General features: G+C 47.2%; 1 protein-coding gene across 1 annotated transcript in view; it reads left to right on the forward strand.

The window, feature by feature from the left end:
• Positions 1-19,174, forward strand: part of LOC147082100 (fer-1-like protein 6) — a 199,852-nt gene that overhangs the window by 125,968 nt on the left and 54,710 nt on the right. Inside the window, exons 25-26 of the mRNA XM_085980446.1 lie at positions 2,970-3,124; positions 15,858-16,000. Coding sequence (XP_085836572.1) covers positions 2,970-3,124; positions 15,858-16,000 — 298 coding nt within the window. The remainder of the gene's footprint in view (positions 1-2,969; positions 3,125-15,857; positions 16,001-19,174) is intronic.

Here is a 19,174-nt window from a genome sequence, read left to right on the forward strand (position 1 = left end):
CTGGCTCTTTAACAGAGCAGTCGTGCTCAGCCCCACAACCTCGCTTTTTGTCTGTAACCCTATAAATTGCTCATCCTCAAGCACCTATCCAACTGCCTTTTAAAATTATTTATGGAATCCGCTTCCACCACCTTTTCAGGTAGAGCGTTCCAGATCCCGACAACTCTCCGAATGAAAACATTTCTCCTCATCTCCCCTCTAGATCTCTTGCCAATGATTTTAAATCTATAACCTCTGGTTATTGACCCACTTGCCAGAGGGAATAGTTTTTCTCTATTCTATCAAAACCTCTCATCATCTTGAAAACCTCTATTAGGTCACCTCTTAACTTTCGCTGTTCCAAGGAGAACGGCCCTAACTTTTCCAACCTCTCCACATAACTGAAGTCCCTCATCCCTGGTAACATCCTGGTAAACCTCCCCTGTACCCTTCTTAAGGCCTTTACATCTTTCCTGAAGTGTGGTGCCCAGAATTGTCCACAATACTCCAGCTGAGGCCTAACCACTGATTTATAAAGTTCTAGCATGATCTCTTTGCTTATATATTCTATTCCTCTACTTATAAACCCAAGTAACCCATATGCTTTTTACATCCTTATCAACTTGCACTGCCACCTTTAAAGATTTGTGTATATGGAACACAAGGTCTCTCTGCTCATTTACACTTTTCAAAAACGTGCCATTTATAGTATAGTCTTTCCATATTAGTCCTCCCAAAGTGCATCACTTCACACTTGTCTGCATTGAACTCCAACTGCTGTGCTTCTGCCCATTTCACCATCCTGTCTGTGTCATCCTAAACTTATAACTATCCTCATCTTGATCTACAAATTTGCCAATTTTTGTATCATCTGCAAGTTTTATAATGCTGCTCCCTACACAGGAGTCTAGGTCATTTATAAAAATTGCAAAGTGTAAAACTGACTCTTGGGAACACCATTTCAAATCACCTCCCAGTCTAAAAAATATCCATCGACCACCACCCTTTGCTTCCTGTCACTGAGCCAATTTTGTATCCATACCGTCACCTTCCCCTTAATTCCGTGGGCTTCCATCTTCTTGACAAGCCTCCTATGTGGCACTTTGCCAAATGCCTTCCAAAAGACCATATATACAGCATCTACTGCACTACCTTCTCTGTCACCTCATCAAAGAATTCAATCAAGTAATAAATGACCAAATAATCTATTTTATTGATATTAGTTGAGGGGATAAATATTGGCCAGGGCACAAGGAAAACTCCCCAGCCAATCTAAAAAATCATAAAAATATGAATATTGTGATATGCAGCCACTGTTTAAAAATGGTAGTAACTGACATGACAGCATGTGGACTCTGATTTCCATATATCTGTTTTTTGTAATTTTTTTCATTAGCATACATTAAGTTAAAATTCTATTGAATATCAGGCCTGCTCCTATTTACTCAGCTCATGTCACCGTTTCAAAATGAGAACCTGAACAGACATCCCATCAGCACCCTGGTGACATGATTTGCCTGTCATTTGGCAATGTTACTTCAGTGCAGTGCTGAGGGAGTACTGCACTGTTGGAGGTGCCATTTTCAAATGCAGCGTTAACCTGAGACCCCATTTGCCATCTCAGGTGGATATAAAAGAACCCACAGCACTATTCAAAGGGAAGTTTCTCCCGGTGTCCTGGCCGACATATACCTCTCAACCAACACCTAAATACCAGATCAGAGGTGTCCTCATTGGATGAGACGTTAAACCAAGATCCCATGGCACTATTCAAAGAAGTGCAGGCGAGTTCTCCTGGTGTCCTGGCCAATATTTATCCCACAACCCACATCAATAAAACAGATTATCTGGTTATTTATTTTATTGCTGTTGCGGGACCTTGCTGTGAGCAAATTGGCTGCCACGTTTCCTACATTGCAACAGTGACTACACCTCAAAAGTACTTCATTGGCTGTAAAGTGCTTTGGGACACCTTGAGGTCATGAAAGGCGCTATAGAAATGCAAGTCTTTCTTTGTGAATTAAAGTGTCCAGTAATGAAATCAGCAACTCACCAATTTTGTCTGCCATCAAAAAATGCTCTTTCTATTAAAAGATTGTTATGGCAGCTGCATAGCAACAACCTCCTTTTCTGCATATCTTGGTGTCATCCCCAAAGTCAAATACCCAGTTGGAGCTGTTACCATTGATCATTATATTTGTTATTTTTCCTGATTCCCCCCCCCACCCCCCACAGCCAATTTTCTTTCATTCCCAGAAGCATGATTCATGCTGGAGTACAGAGTCACAGGGGTTGGCTGCCCTCTGGTACCATTCTTCATTTGTAAGTCTACACTGTGAGCGTCAGGAAGCTAATTGACTGTCGTGGGAGGTGTCGCAACCAAATCCAGTCACGTCCTCGCCCAATGTCTGCATATACCACCTTCTAGCAGGAGCCATTCGATAGTGATCAGAAGTGGGAACCTTCGCTGATTTTACCCTCCCTAGCCCAGCAGCACATAAGCCAATTATAGTATCCCTACTACTGCCTCAGGTCAGATCAGCTACTATAGTACAGACCAGGGATTGAAGGTGGGATCAACAATCGAACCACAGGAACAGGAGGAGGCCATTCAGCCCCTCGAGCCTGTTCCGCCATTCAGTGAGCTCATGGCTGATCTCTGTTACTTGATCTGTCATGACATCAGTGTCACTTTTAATTATAAAATGTTACTATAGTCCTCCAATGAGTCATCCTTGCTGTATTTGTGAAATGATATGCATGGTGTTGAGGCATTGTACATTTTTCCCACCTGGCTCAAACAAGCAAAGGAGAGATAGATTCGAAAAGTTGTCACAAGCTTTTGCTCTGGTTTGTTTTGAATCATCAACAGTTTCCTAATACTGTAGATTTAAAAGCTAGCATAATTTATCCAACTGCCAAAAAGGTTATCCTTCACTTCTCATGCATCTTTTGACTGTAATTTTTAATGGAATCTTTTTCAATTGCAGAGAAGGTTACAATGCCTGGCGTGATGCAATGAAACCAACTGAGATCCTGACCAGACTGTGTAAGGAAAATGGTTTCCATGGACCCTCCTTTACGTCAGGAAAGATTCAGGTGGAAGACAAACTCTTCACGGGCAAAACAACCTTTATGGAGGATGGTGAATGTCTACACTTATATTAATAAGAACCTGGAACTGAGAGAGGTCAAAATAATATTTGGGATTGTAACACTTTTACATGCCAATATTGTAACCAGTGGTTTTGAGATTGACACGAAATCTGGACATCCTTCATCTCACTTTAGGCTGTTGTGCCTTTTTTTCTGTCCTCACCAAACATGCAGAGCTAATTACCAGAAGCTGGTTTGCATATTAGGGCCTTTACACACAGGGGGTTGATGTGTTCATTAAAAAACAAGCAATGTGATCATTAAACAGATGTAACTGTATAATATGCAGAATGCTGCAGGGTCAAAGCACAGATTCAGTTATGTATGTTCAGCTTTGGCTCACTGCAAGCACTCTCACCTCTGGGTCAGAAGGTCGTGGATTCAAGCCACACTCCAGTACTTTTTTTTTATTCATTGATGGGATGTGGGCGTCGCTGGCTGGCTAGGCCTGCATTTAGTGCCCATCCCTAATTGCCCTTGAGAAGATGGTGGTGAGCCACTTTCTTGAACCGCTGCAGTCCATATGGTGTAGGTACACCCACAATGCTGTTAGGAAGGGAGTTCCAGGATTTTGGCCCAGTGACAGTGAAGGAATGGCGATACAGGTCCAAGTCAGGATGGTGTGTGGCTTGGAGGGGAACTTGTAGGTGGTGATGTTCCCATGCGTCTGCTGCCCTTGTCCTTCTAAGTGGTAGAGGTCGCGGGTTTGGAAGGTGCTGTTGAAGGAGCTTTGGCGAGTTGCTGCAGTGCATCTTGTAGATGGTACACACTGCAGCCACAGTGCGCCGGTGGTGGAGGGAGTGAATGTTGAAAGTGGTGGGTGGAGTGCCAATCAACCGGGCTGCTTTATCCTGAATGGTGTCGAGCTTCTTGAGTGTTGTTGGAGCTGCACTCATCCAGGCAAGTGGAGAGTATTCCATCACACTCCTGACTTGTGCCTTGTAGATGGTGGAAAGGCTTTGGGGAGTCAGGAGGTGAGACACTCGCCACAGAATTCCCAGCCTCTGGCCTGCTCTTGTAGCCACAGTATTTATATGGCTGGTCCAGTTCAGTTTCTGATCAATGGTAACCCCCAGGATGTTGATAGTGGGGGATTCAGCAATGGTAATGCCATTGAATGTCAAGGGGAGATGGTTAGAGTATCGCTTGTTGGAGATGGTCATTGCCTGGCACTTGTGTGGTGCGAATGTCACTTGCCACTTGTCAGCCCAAGTCTGAATGTTGTCCAGGTCTTGCTGCATATGGACACGGACTGCGTCAGTATCTGCCAAGTCTTGAATGGTGCTGAACAGTGTGCAATCATCAGCGAACATCCCCACTTCTGACCTTATGATGGAGGGAAGGTCATTGATGAAACAGCTGAAGATGGTTGGGCCTAGGACACTGCCCTGAGGAACTCCTGCAGTGATGTCATGTGAATGAGATGAATGACCTCCAACAACCACAGCCAACTTCCTTTGTGCTAGGTATGATTCCAACCAATGGAGAGGTTTCCCCTTGATTCCCATTGACTTCAGTTTTGCTAGGGCTCCTTGATGCCACACTCGACCAAATGCTGCCTTGATGTCAAGGGCAGTCACTCTCACCTCACCTCTTGAGTTCAGCTCTTTTGTCCATGTTTGGACCAAGGCTGTAATGAGGTCAGGAGCTGAGTGGCCCTGGCGGAACCCAAACTGGGCGTCAGTTAGCAGGTTATTGCTGAGTAAGTGCCACTTGATAGCACTGTCGACGACACCTTCCATCACTTTGCTGATGATTGAGAGTAGACTGATGGGACGATAATTGGCCGGGTTGTATTTGTCCTGCTTTTTGTAGACAGGACGTCCTTGGGCAATTTTCCACATTGCCGGGTAGATGCCAGTGTTATAGCTGTACTGGAACAGCTTGGCTAGGGGCGCAGCTAGTTCTGAAGCACAAGTCTTCAGTACTATTGCCGGAATGTTGTCAGGGCCCATAGCCTTTGCAGTATCCAGTATCTTCAGCCGTTTCTTGACATCACGTGGAGTGAATTGAATGGGCTGAAGACTGGCATCTGTGATGCTGGGGACGTCAGGAGGAGGCCGAGATGGATCATCCACTCGGCACTTCTGGCTGAAGATAGTTGCAAATGCTTCAGCCTTGTCTTTTGCACTCACGTGCTGGGCTCCACCATCATTGAGCACTTAATCTAGGCTGACACTCCAGTGCAATACTGAGGGAATTCTGCACTGTTGGAGGTGCCGTCATTCAGATGAGATATTAAACCAAGGTCCCGCCTGTCCTCTCAGGTGGACGTAAAAGATCCTATGACATTATTCGAAGACTAGCAGTGGAGTTCTCCTCAGTGTCCTGGCCAATATTTATCCCTCAACCAACATCAATAAAAACCAATCACCTGGTCATTTATCTTGTTGCTGTTTCTGGGACCTAACTGTGTGCAAATTGGCTGGTGCGTTTCCCTACATTTCAACAGTGACTACACAACAACAGTAATGCATTGGCTGTGAAGTGCTTTGGGACGTCCTGAGGCTCTATATAAATGCAAATTCTTTCTTTGCTTTTTATATTTTTGCTAGTGTTTTTTTCCAGTTGTCATCAAGACATCTCATCCCTTAGCTGAGATGGCAGGGGACTTGTTTCCAGAAGTGCTACCTCTGTTCGGATATGGCAAGTGGTGTGTGCGAACATGGTCCCGGAGGTGACTTGCCCTCTGATTTGCTTTCTCTCAGTGGGAAGGAACCTGCCTTCTGCTCACTCATGGTTTAACAGCAAGGCTGAGGTCTGATACCTTTCATTGTGAGCAATCATGGCACGAAGGGGCACTATGTCTTTCGGTTGCTTGGATGTGGAGCACTGTGATTGAATTGCAAAGCTCATGGATACAAAGACTTTGATTTCAGTTGGCAAATATACCAGAATTATTAAACGTAATGACTGGAGTGTTACAAAGTCAACAAAATTAAGGTGGACAATTTTTCTTTTTCTTTCTCTCTCTCTTTTCAGTATCTTTCTCTTTTCAGTATCTTTCTCTGTATACGGTTATATAATATGGTGGGGAGAGAGAGAGATTGAGAGGATCCAGCATGGTGTTGTTATATTGCTCTTAAACAGGATTGCTGTAAGTTAGCACTAGGGTTATCCTCTTGTACAAGGCACTGATTATCATTTTGAGCCATCCTCTCCTGAAGGCACTGACTCCTGCTGGAATATGGTTCATTGAGCACCAGCCTTCCTGCAAGTGTCCATTTTCCTGGTGTGTTGCCACCTGATACTGTCTTTGATGTGAAATTTAATGAAAATTTCACTCCACTATCATAGTCAGTAATATCACACTTGATCAGCAGAGGGCTCTGTAGCATTCAATAATCCTGTTTCAATGCATCAAGACAATGGGCGGAATTTTCCGGGGGGTCAGCGGGCGGGATTGCTGCCAAGTCGGGCGGAAAAGTGAATTTTTTTAACAGCGGGTCAGGACCCCGCTGCCAACCCACCGCCACGTGCCTTTCTCAATGTCGGTCTGTCAGCGCTGAGTACACCCGACAGGCAGCAGCTAGGGACCCAATTAAACTCATTATAACAGATCATTAACAGGCTTTTTAACTTACCGTTTCACTTTAACTTCATGGCCACGGGAACCACGCTGTTCGGGGACCGCAGATGTCAATCTGAGGTGGGAGTTGAGTGGCCATTGCTCCAGCTGATTACTTGACAGCTTCAAGGATTGACCTGTAAGGAATTGGCATCCGAGGAGGCAGCAGAGTAAAAAGAGCAAGGAAGGCCAAGACTGCAGACCTGGAAGGAATCGGCAGCAGAGAATAAAGAGCACGGGAGGCTGAGGGCAGCGTGGACCCGGCAGGAGTCGGCAGCAGAGACGACAGCAGAGAATAAAGAGCGCGGGAGGCTGAGGGCAGCGTGGACCCGGCAGGAGTCGGCAGCAGAGGCGACAGCAGATACAAATTCACCAAATTCCAAAAGAACAGCAAAATCAAGGAGTGACATCACAGGACTGCAGGTAGGTGATTGGTGGGTGAGTATTAGCATTTTATTCTCTCTATATTAACTAATTAATATAACTATAAATAATTGTGTGAATAAAGACTTTAGCTAAGAGAGCGAGCGAAGTGGCTGGAGATAAATTTAGGCCTGACTTTTAAGATTCTTAGGGGGCGATTTTCTGACACCGGAGGAGGCGGGTTTGGAGTCGGGAAAGGTGGGAAAATTAGAGTCAATGAGGTCGGGTTCGAAACCCGACTCCAACCCGCCTCCGTGGGATTTTGCCGGTGCCGGTTTTGGAGGTCGGGAAACGCTCCCGCCTCCAGCTGGCCATTGTGTTAATTAACGTCTGCAAATGCTTGTTAAGGGCCTCTCTAATCCTATTTTGAGAGGCCCTCGTGAATTCCCCATCATTTCGGCGTGCTTCACGCAACTTCTGAACCACGCCAGGTGGCCTCCTCACTGCTGCAGGTCTAACAAGACATCACTTATTGCAGCAAGGATTACTTGCAGGTGCCAGACCTTGGCTTTAAAAGGTCTCTGAGCACTTTTAGAAGGCCTTCCGAAGTCGGAGGTGCTGCAGCTTGAATCAATCAACTGTGGGACCTCCTGAGAAGATCCTTGCCCCACTTACAATGAGCGTTTCCCCAGAGGAGGTATCTGCAAGCAGAATGGGAAACATACATTTCCTTTCACCTTGGACCTCAGATGAGGATGAGGACCATCCAGGGCAGCAGCAGAACCAGGCAGCTCAGCAGCAACATCAGCAGGAGCCCCAACCTCCTGCTCAGCCACCTGATGCTGCACAGGACAGAAGGCGCCAGTGCATCGAGGCACCTCACCGCAGGAGATACCCCCCACAGAGGGTTTTTAGATAAATGATGAGCTACCTCAACATGAGTGAGCAGCAGTGCCAAAGGAGGTTGAGACTTTCGCGTGAGGTTGTCTGAGAGATCTGCAGCCTGCTGCAGCAAGACCTGGTGCCCATAGGAATGGGTTGACACCCCTTACCAGTGACTGTCAGTCACCACCGCACTCAACTTCTTCACCTCAGGCTCCTCCCAGGGATCATCAGCAGACATCAGCGGCATCTCCCAGTCAGCTGCCCACAGTTGCATCATGCAGGTTACCGATGCCCTTTTTGCTAAGACCCACAATTACATCCAGTTCACAAGGGATCAAGCAAGTATAACCGCCCGTTCGGTTGGATTTGCAAATATGACACGCATGCCAATGGTGCAGGGCATCATAGACTGCACACATGTGGCCCTTAGGGCACCCCATCACAACCCAGCTATCATTGTCAACCGCAAGGGCTTCCAATCCCTCAACATACAGCTGGTGTGTAACCACAAGAAGGAGTTCTTGCATGTTTGCACCATGTATCCTGGCAATTGCCATGATTCTTTCACCCTGCAGCACTCTAATGTTCCTCCGCTTTTCAATCCACCAAACCAACTTAATGGATGGCTCCTTGGTGACGAAGGCTATCCCCTGAAGAGGTGGCTAATGACGCCGATCAGGAGGCCAGCTAACAAGGCTAAAGAGCGCTACAACGCCAGCCACACTTCGACCAGGTCCATCACAGAGCAAACCATTGGGTTGCTGAAGATGCGCTTCCATTGCCTTGACCGATCAGGTGGAGCCCTGCAGTATACACCATTCAGGGTCTCCAGAATGGTCGTGGTCTGCTGTACACTGCACAACATCGCACAGCGTCATGGCTTGCAGCTTCCTGATGAGCAAGCGGCTCAGTTCCAGCCCTCCTCAGATGAGGATGAGGAGGAGGAGGAAGCTGAGGAGGAGGAGGATCTGGAGGAGGAGGATCTGGAGGAGGAGGAGGTCAGAGCGCCGGTGTATCGACCAGTGGCAGTGGCAGCACGCGGGCACATGGCTGCCAGGGATGCAAGGGATGAACTTATCATGGCCAGATTTGTATAGGTTGGCCAGTTGGCACATGTCCTTGGCTCCATTCTAGGACTTCATTGACAATGGACATGACTCTCTGGCCTCCTTTCACTCAGGCCACCAACCTGACAACGCAAGTGTGGCGTTGCCCACAATGTGGAGCTGCCTAAGGCTAAGAAACAGATGGCATAACGCCAACATTTTGGCATCAAATCATGTTAATGCTTTCCAACAGGGATGGCATTTCATCAATATACAGAAACAGTCTCCCAATCTACACACAGATCTGGAGCTTATATCCCTTGCCAGCTGTACCCACACAGCCTTGGTTTCTTTGGCAGGCCTCTTCCTCCAAGATGAGTGGAAGAGCACCTCCATGCTAGTTCTCACCCCCTCAAACAACATTTGCAGAGCCTCATCTGAGAGCCTCGGGTAGGCCCTTGCCTTGGAATTGGACATAGGTATCTCAAAAGATGTTGGAGGTGGTGCAGCAGAAGCAGGAATACAGTGGAACGAGCCAAGGGAGCAAGAAGCCATAAAATCAGGCTGGAAAAGTACTGTCAACAGAGGTGAGTTTCAGTCCCAAAACACTAATTGAGCAAGGGCATCCCACACCTCTGAAATCAAGTGGCCAATCAAGGGATAATCTCAATTTTTTGAAAACTATCAGTGGAGGCGAGATTCAGATACACCCAAACTGAAACCCGCCTCCATCTCACCTCCAGTGAGAAAATCACCCCCTTAGTGTTAAGTTTATTTCTGTAAGATAGTTAATAGTCGAATAAATAGAGGCATGGCAGGGCACCTCAGTCCCGTGGAATGCAAATCCTGTGCCATGTGGGAAATCCAGAATGCCTCCCGTGTCCTGGACAACCACATGTGCAGGAAGTGTCGTCAGCTGGAGGAGCTCGAGCTCCGGGTTTCGGAGCTTTAGCAGCAGCTGGCGTCACTGTGGTGCATCCGTGAGGCTGAGAGCTACGTGGATAGCACATTTCAGGAGGTGGTCACCCCGCAGCGTAAGAGTGTGCAGGCAGAGAGGGAATGGGTGACCGTCTGACAGACAAGCAGGACCAGGCAGGTAGTGCAGGAGTCCCTTGAGTGCATCTCGCTCTCCAACCTGGCTGGTGAGGGCAATGGTTCCTCTGGGGCGTTCAGCCAGAGCCAAGTCCACGGCACCACGGGTGGCTCAGCTCTACAGGGCGGGAGGAGGAAGATCGATAAGGCAATAGTGGTAGGGGATTCGATAGTTAAGGGAACAGACAGACATTTCTGCGGCTGCAGACATGACTCCAGGATGGTATGTTGTCTCCCTGGTGCTAGGGTTAAAGATGTCACTGAGTGGCTGCAGGACACTCTGACGGGGGAGGGTGAACAGCCAGAGGTCATGGCCCATATTGGTACCAACGACATAGGTAGAAAAAGGGATGAGATCCTGCAGGCAGCTTTTAGGGAGCTAGGAAAGAGATTAAAAAGCAGGACCTCAAAGGTAGTAATCTCCAAATTACTCCCTGTGCCACGAGCTAGTGAGTATAAAAATAGGAGGATAGAGCAGATGAATGCGTGGCTGGAGAGATACATAGAAACATAGAAACATAGAAGTTAGGAGCAGGAGTAGGCCATTCGGCCCTTCGAGCCTGCTCCGCCATTCAACGAGATCATGGCTGATCATCCAAACCCTAGCACCCGGTCCCTACACCGACAGCCATCCCACCCAAGCCCTATCCCCGTAACCCCGTAACCCCACGTATTTAATCCCCCCTAACACTAAGGGCCAATTTTTTATCATGGCCAATCAACCTAACCCGCACATCTTTGGACTGTGGGAGGAAACCGGAGCACCCGGAGAAAACCCACGCAAACACGGGGAGAATGTGCAAACTCCACACAGACAGTCACCCGAGGCCGGATTTGAACCCGGGTCCCTGGCGCTGTGAGGCAACAGTGCTAACCACTATGCCACCGTGCATAGTGCAGGTGCAGGAGGGAGGGCTTCAGATTCCTGGGACATTGGGACCTGGGGGAGGTGGGACCTGTACAGGCCAGAGGGGTTGCACCTCAACAGAGCCAGAACCAATGTCCTCGCGGGGGGTTTGCTAGTGCTGTTGGGGAGGGCTTAGACTAATTTGGCAGGGGAATGGGCACCAGGATGTAGCATTAGAAAAGAGAAACAAAATGCACAAATGAGTGGGAGAGACAGATAGCACTAGAGTAAGAAATAGTACGGTATTAGGTGAGGTCAGACTAAGAGAGAATACAAGAAGGTCTAAGACAGGTTTACAGCGCATGTGCATAAATGCACGAAGCGTGGTAAATAAGGTTGGTGAGATGCAGGTGCAAATAGCCACATGGGAATATGATGTTGTGGCGATAACTGAGACCTGGCTCAAAAAAGGGCAGAATTGGGTTTTAAATATTCCTGGATATAAGGTGTTCAGGAAAGATAGGGAAGGAAAGAAAGGAGGTGGGGTGGCAGTATTGGTTAAAGAGAATGTTACAGTGCTAGAGAGAGAGGATGTCCTGGAGGGGTCAAGGACAGAATCTATTTGGTTAGAATTGAGAAATAATTGAGGTGCCATTAAACTACTAGGTGTATTCTATAGGCCACCAACTAATGGGAAAGATATAGAGGAGCAAATTTGCAGGGAAATTACAGAGAGGTGCAAGAACTATAGAGTAGTAATAATGGGTGACTGCAATTATCATAATATAGACTGGGATAATAATAGTGTAAAGATGGGGAAGAATTTCTGAAGTGTGTTCAGGAGAGGTATTAGGTGGGGTCAGACTAAGATAGAGAATACAAATATTTTTCTGGTCCAATGAGGAAGGAGGCATTGCTGGATCTGGTTCTGGGGAATGAGGTGGGTCAAGTGGAGCAAGTGTCAGTGGGGGAACATTTAGGGAACAGTGATCATAGTATCATAAGGTTTAGATTAGCTATGGAAAAGGACAAGGAGCCATCTAGAGTAAAAATACTTAATTGGAGGAAGGCAAATTTCAGTGGCTTGAGAATGGATCTGGCCCGGGTAAATTGGAATCAAAGATTGGCAGGCAAAACTGTAATCAAACAATGGGCTGCCTTTAAAGAGATGGTTCAGGTACTGTCGAGGTACATTCCCACGAGGTGGAAAGGTAGGGCAACTAAAGCCAGAGCTCCCTGGATGATGAAAGAGATAGAGAGTAAGATGAAGCAGAAAAAGGGGGCATATGACAGATGTCAGGTTGAGAATACAAGTGAGAACTAGGCTGAATATAGAAAGTTCAGAGGGGGAGTGAAAAAGGAAATAAGAGGGGCAAAGAGCGGGTATGAGAATAGAATGGCAGCCAACATAAAAGGTAATCAAAAAGTCTTCTATCGGCATATAAATAGTAAAAGTGCAGTAAGAGGGGGAGTGGGGCCGATTAGGGACCAAAAAGGAGACCTACTCATGGAGGCAGAGGGCATAGCTGAGGTACTAAATGAGTACTTTGCATCTGTCTTCACCAAGGAAGAAGATGCTGCCAAAGTCATAGTGAAAGAGGAGGTAGTGGACATACTGGATGAGATAAGAATTGATAGAGGAGGTACTAGAAAGGCTGGCTGAAGTTAAAGTAAATAAGTCACCAGGACCGGCCGAGATGCATCCTAGGATGCTGAGGGAGGTTAAGGAGGAAATCATGGAGGTACTCACCATAATCTTCCGATCCTCCTTAGATACGGGGGGGTGGTGCCAGAGGACTGGAGAATTGCAAATGTTACGCCCTTGTTCAAAAAAGGGTGCATGGATAAACCCAGCAACTACAGACCAGTCAGCTTAACCTCAGTAGCGGGGAAGCTTTTGGAAACGATAATCAGGGACAAAGTTAACAGTCACTTGGACAAGTGTGGATTAATTAAGGAAAGCCAGCACGGATTTGTTAAAGGTAAATCGTGTTTAACTAACTTGATTGAAATTTTAGGTGAGGGCAATGCGGTTGATGTGGTGTACATCGACTTTCAAAAGACATTTGATAAAGTGGCACATAATAGGCTTGCCAGCAAAGTTGAAGCCCATGGAATAAAAGGGACAGTGGCAGCATGGATATGAAATTGGCTAAGTGATAGGAAACAGAGTAGTGGTGAACGGTTGTTTTCGGACTGGAGGAAGGTATACAGTGGTGTTCCCCAGGGGTCAGTACTTGGACCACTGCTTTTCTTGATATATATTAATGATTTGGACGTGGGTGTACAGGGCACAATTTCAAAATTTGCAGATGACACGAAACTTGGAAGTATAGTGAACAGTGAGGAGGATAGTGATGCACTTCAAGAAGATATAGACAGGCTGGTGAAATGGGCTGACACATGGCAGATGAAATTTAATGCAGAAAAGTGTGAAGTGATACATTTTGGTAGGAAGAACGAGGAGAGGCAATATGAACTAAAGGGTACATGATGCGCCTCAATAACTTCAAGACTCAAAGTTAACTGAATAAAACAAGGCTTTTATTAGCAAAGAAAGATGCCTGTGTCTTCACCTAGCGTTCTGCTGTTCTGCTGCAAGACAAGCCTGGGCTTGTCTTAAGTAGGGCCAGGTATGGGCGGAGCCGACACATCCAATGGGGAGAAAGGGGGCGGTGCACTATATACAATACAAGGTAAAACACCGGAGCAGGCAATACAATATGTGTAGTTAAATACAGAGTCTGATGAATGACATATTTCATCACAGTACAATCCTAAAGAGGGTGCATGAACAGAGAGACATGGGGGTATAGGTGCACAAATCATTGAAGGTGGCAGGGCAGGTTGAGAAAGTGGTTAAAAATGCTTACGGGATCCTGGGCTTCATAAATAGAGGTATAGAGTAGAAAAACAAGGAATTTATGATGAACCTTTATAAAACACTGGTTCGGCCTCAACTGGAGTATTGTATCCAATTCTGGGCACTGTGGTTTAGGAAGGATGTGAAGGCCTTAGAGAGGGTGCAGAAAAGATTTACGAAAATGATTGCATGGATGAGGGACTTCAGTTACATGAATAAACTGGAGAGGCTGGGGTTATTCTCCTTAGAGCAGAGAAGGTTGAGAGGAGATTTGATAGAGATACTCAAAATCATGAGGGGTCTAGACAGAGTAGATAGAAACTGTTCCCATTGGCAGAAGGGTCGAGAACCAAAGGACACAGATTCAAGGTGATTGGCAAAAGAACCAAAGGCGACATGAGGGAAAAAAAGTTTACGCAGCGAGTGGTTAGGATCTGGAATGCACTGCCTGAAAGGGTGGTGGAGGCAGACTCAATCATGGCTTTCGAAAGGGAATTGGATAAGTATCTGAAGGTAAAAACAATTGCAGGGCTACAGGGAAAGGGCGGGGGAGTGAGACTAGCTGAAGTGCTCTTGTTGAGAGCCGGGACGGGCACGACGAGCTGAATGGCCTCCTTCTGTGCTGTAACCATTTTATGATTTTATGATTCCATTCTATGATTCAAATGTACAGTAAAAGCTCCCACCTGACAGATCACCACTTGCCTCAGTCACAAGCTGTTTCTCAGTCAATTTCCAGCACAGATTCTACAGGCTTTCCACTTTCCACTCTCTATCCACGCTTACCTAAGCATATGGAGGGTAGTCATAGGAGAACCTGGGTGCAGCTCTGCACCTCTGTGCAGTGCTTGTCAGTGTTTGCAGCACCTCAATGCTGTAGAACACTGACAGCCCAATGTCAAAGTAAAGTTGGCCATGGTCCCTTTAAGGAAACCGGCTGATAACAGCTGATGAAATGACATCACCAGACCTGCTTCCTCTAATTGGACTGGCAAACGCGCTGGGCAGGTTTAGCCCAATCAACGGAAATTCATTTTGGACAGCGGGATGGAGCCAGCAGCGGGGTCGGGACCCGCCACCGACATCACCCGCCCTGGACCCATCGAGATGAGCTACATCCCGGCCAACAACTTGTATTTATATCGTGCCTTTAAAGTATAAAGGTGTCCCAAGGCACTTCATGGAGGCATGAGGAAATAGGAAAGATTAGGAAGGGTGACTAAAAGCTTAATTACAGAGGTGGGTTTTAAGGAAGATCTTAAAGGAGAAGGAAGTGGAGAGGCAGAGGGGTTTAGGGAGAAAATTTCCAAGAGTGGGACCTAGGTAGTTGAAGGCACGGCCACTTATGGTGGGGTGAAGATGGGGGTGGTGGTTGGGGGACAGGGTGGGGTGGGGGTGGGGGCAGGGTGGATGCACAAGAAGCCGGAGTCACAGGCAATGAGAGTACCAGGTTTGGGGGGGTTGGCGGGGGAGGCTGGAGGAAGATACAGAGATAGAGAAGGTTGAGGTCATGGATGGATTTAAACACAAGGATGATCAATTTAATTGGAGGCATTGAGGGACCAGGAACCTATGTAGGTCAGCGAGGATGGGCAAGCAAGACTTTGTGCAGGATAGGAGACAGCAGAATTTTGGATGAGCTGACATTCGTGTAGAGTGGAGAATGGAAGGCTGGCCAGGAAAGTTCTGGAATAACTGAACCTAGACGTGACAAAGGTGTGAATGGGGGGTTTTGCAGACAGATGGACTGAGGCAGTGTTGAAGGTGGGTGAAGACAAAAGAGAAATTGAAAATAGGGAAGCCACATGCAGTAGTCTCAGCTTCCTAAACTCAAGGTGTATCTGCAAAGACTTAATACTATGACACATGCTACATAAAACAAATAATTGTGATACTCAAAGAAAACAAGACCATGATTATCTTTCAATGTTCCTTTGTTCTTATCTGTTATAACAGAAAAGCTTGTTATTCTCTATATTTTTTAGAACATGTGTGTAACTCAGCCACCATTAATATTTCCATATGATCTGAACATACTCCATTGTGTATTTAATCTAGGTGAAGAGGTGAAATCGCATGAACACCTGGCTTTAAAGGTGTTACACCAGTGGTCAGTGATCGCTAGGACTGAATACAAATTGGTTCCTGAGCACGTTGAATCACGATCCCTCTACCACTCTGACAAACCAGGCATGGAACAGGTGACTTAAATATTATCTGTACAGTGTCCTGGATTACTGATAGCTGAGAGCTTCAACCATTATGTGATGTGATTTGTGACCTTTTTATATGACCCACCTCCATTATAAGGCAATGCTGGTAAGCCAGTCATTTTGTGTGTTATGGTGAGATGTGTGACACATTTATTGACTCGTCAAAAATATAACGTGATACGTCATGAAATAGTGGGAGCTAAAGTTTAGCAGCTTTATATCACCGTGTTTTAACTATGGATAGACACCAAACTGTATTCTAAACTCAACACACAATATTTTGCCAAATACTTGAACTTTGACACTTGAGATTTGGGTTGGCCTGTTCTTTTTATAAAGACATTTTTATGAATGGAAAAAGTCATCCTCTGTGTAGTGTATGTACCCGTCTACCTTTAAGGAAACTATTGTATGTAACCGTTCACCTTTAAGAGAACTACTTTAGGTGTGGCACTACTTGTTTGGCTTCTGTATACTGTAATACCGACAGTGACCACACCAGTATATAAGTGTTGTGGCAGGATTGCTGGGGCAGATTCGCCCTGACCTTCGAATAGTAAAGACCTGTTTGTTTGTTACTTCTGAAGTCTGTGTATTTATTAACTGCACAACCAACAGACTTTACAGTGGCGACGAGTCCGATCGTACCCTGCGGCAAGACTACCAAAGCAACGAAGAGCGTCGAAGAGAGGCATCCGCCCTCGTCGTGCTGCTGAAAGAAAACACGAGGCTGCAGCAGGAGAAAGGAGGAAGACTTTAGCAACAAATGCTTCCATCAGCAACAGGCACTGACTACCCTTCTACCACGGTGCAGAGTGAGCCGATCAGCTGGAAACAAGGCGGCCGCGGAGACTGAGTAGGGGAAAGTGTAAGGAGTATCCGGAGGATAAGGGCAGAGCACTCGACCTCGGTCGAGGGGGAGCTGAGCCGGTCAGAAGTCGGGTCCAACGGCGTCGGGTGACAGCCGGACCGCGATCGGCGGGAAAAATCCGGGCAGCGGCCGAAGCCACGAAGCGCTGAAACCGAGCGTGTGGGAGAGGCAGAGCCGAGCAAAGGAGGCTGCGCAAGAGCCAGCCCAGCGGCTGAACTGTTCTCCGCCAACGGGGTACCCAGCGCCGGTAGAGCCGAACGTGCGGGAGAGGGAGAGAGACAGAGCCGAACAAGGGGGGAGAAACTGCGCGAGAGCCAGTCCAGCGGCTGAACTGTTCTCCACCAACGGGGTACCCAGCGCCGGTAGAGCCGAACGTGCGGGAGAGAGAGAGACAGAGCCGAACAAGGGGAGAGAGACTGCGCGAGAGCCAGCCCAGCGGCTGAACTGTCTCCATCAACGGGGTGTACCCAGCGCCGGTAGAGCCGTGCGGGCGGGAGGAAAATACAGAGCCGAGTAAGGGGAGCTGTGCGAGAGCCAGCCAGCGGCTGAACCTGTCCGCTGTGGGGAAAGCGTACCCCTTCCACCAGGAAGAAACGCGGGAAGCCGCCATTAGGCGGTGAAGACGGCAGAAGCGGGAAACCGCCATTGAAGTGGGCGGAGAGAGAAGGAGAGAGCGGGAAACCGCCATTTTCGTGGGAAAAGCCGCCATCTTAGAAAAAAAAACCATAATAATTTAAAGAATTACTGGTGTTGTACCCAAAGAAAGGAAGATGCCTAAGTGTGGGGACAGCAACAATTTTAATTCTGAGATAGAAGACTGGGCCACGTACGTGGAACGTATAGAGATACATTGTAAGGCGAACAAAATAGCTGAGGATGAAAAAGCTGTAACCTTACTTAACATGATGGGTGCGAAAACATTCGGGTTGTTGAAGCACCTTCTCTCACCAGCTAAACCGGCGGATCAGACTTTCGAAGAGATTGTGGCGGTGCTGAAGGACCACTTGAACCCCACACCGTTAATGCTGGCTGAACGATTCAAATTCCATACAAGAACACAGAAGAAAGACGAAAGCAACGCAGAATACTTGGTCGAACTGCGGCGGCTAGCGAAAGACTGCCAGTTCGGGGGGAACCTGACAGAGGCACTGCGGGATAAGTTCGTATGCGGATTGGCCAAAGAAGGGACGCAGAAGCGACTGCTGGAAGAGAACGACCTCACACTGGACAGGGCTGTCCTTATAGCTGCATCGCACGAAGCCGCAGCGAAGGGAACGGCGGAAATGCAGCTAAAGGCGGCGGCACTTGGGGTGGACCAAATTACCTCGAGCACAACAAAATGCTATCGTTGTGGGAAGACAACACACGACCAGAATCAATGCTGGTTTAAAAACCAAAATTGCAGGAAATGTGGAAAGATCGGGCACATAGCTAAGAGATGCCGGTCAAGAACGACGTACAACAATAATGAGTCACCACAAGAATGGTACAGAAAGGTACAAGAGGTGACTAGGAAGAGTCTGAAGGAACAGAAGTCGGACTCACACTCCAACTGCAAAGGACTGGACAGTCTGAGAATTCACAGTGTGAGTAATGAAGCTGACCGACAAACTATCTGGCTAACGCTACAGATTGAAAAGGTCCGAGTAAAAATGGAAGTAGACACCGGATCGGCGTTGACGGTCATGAATAAGCATGACTATAAAAGGTTTTTCAAGCATATTCCACTACGGGATACGGAACTAGTACTGCAGACATACACGGGGCACAAAGTATTCCCCATCGGAAAGATAGAAGTCAAGGTGAGATACAAGGATAAAGATCACCACCGGTTGGATCTGTATGTGTTGCCTGAGGGAGGTCCACCACTTCTGGGACGGGAGTGGATCCGAAAAATAAAGATGGACTGGCATTCACTAAACACCATGACGGTGGATGCCGAAAAAGAGGATGTCAAACCGGAACGGTTGTCCAGAATATTGGACGAAGCTAAAGAGGTATTCCAGCCAGGACTGGGAAAGCTGCGAGGAATTAAAGCAAAGGTTAAGATTGCAGAACATGCAAGCCCAAAGTTTTTTAAGGCCAGATCGGTACCCTACGCAATACGACCAGCTGTGGAGGCAGAACTGGAAGAACTTGAACGATCAGGGGTTCTGTCAAAGGTGGACTGGAGTGAGTGGGCCACGCCCATTGTTCCCGTCATGAAGTCCTCACCAAGTAATAAGCCAGGGGGACCAGGGAAGGTCCGTATCTGCGGAGATTTCAAGATCACAGTGAATCCGGTGCTTCAC

This window comes from Somniosus microcephalus, unplaced genomic scaffold, assembly GCF_052327205.1.
Source record: "Somniosus microcephalus isolate GS21.2 unplaced genomic scaffold, FLI_Smic_1.0 scaffold175, whole genome shotgun sequence".
Classification (NCBI taxonomy): Eukaryota; Metazoa; Chordata; class Chondrichthyes; order Squaliformes; family Somniosidae; genus Somniosus; species Somniosus microcephalus.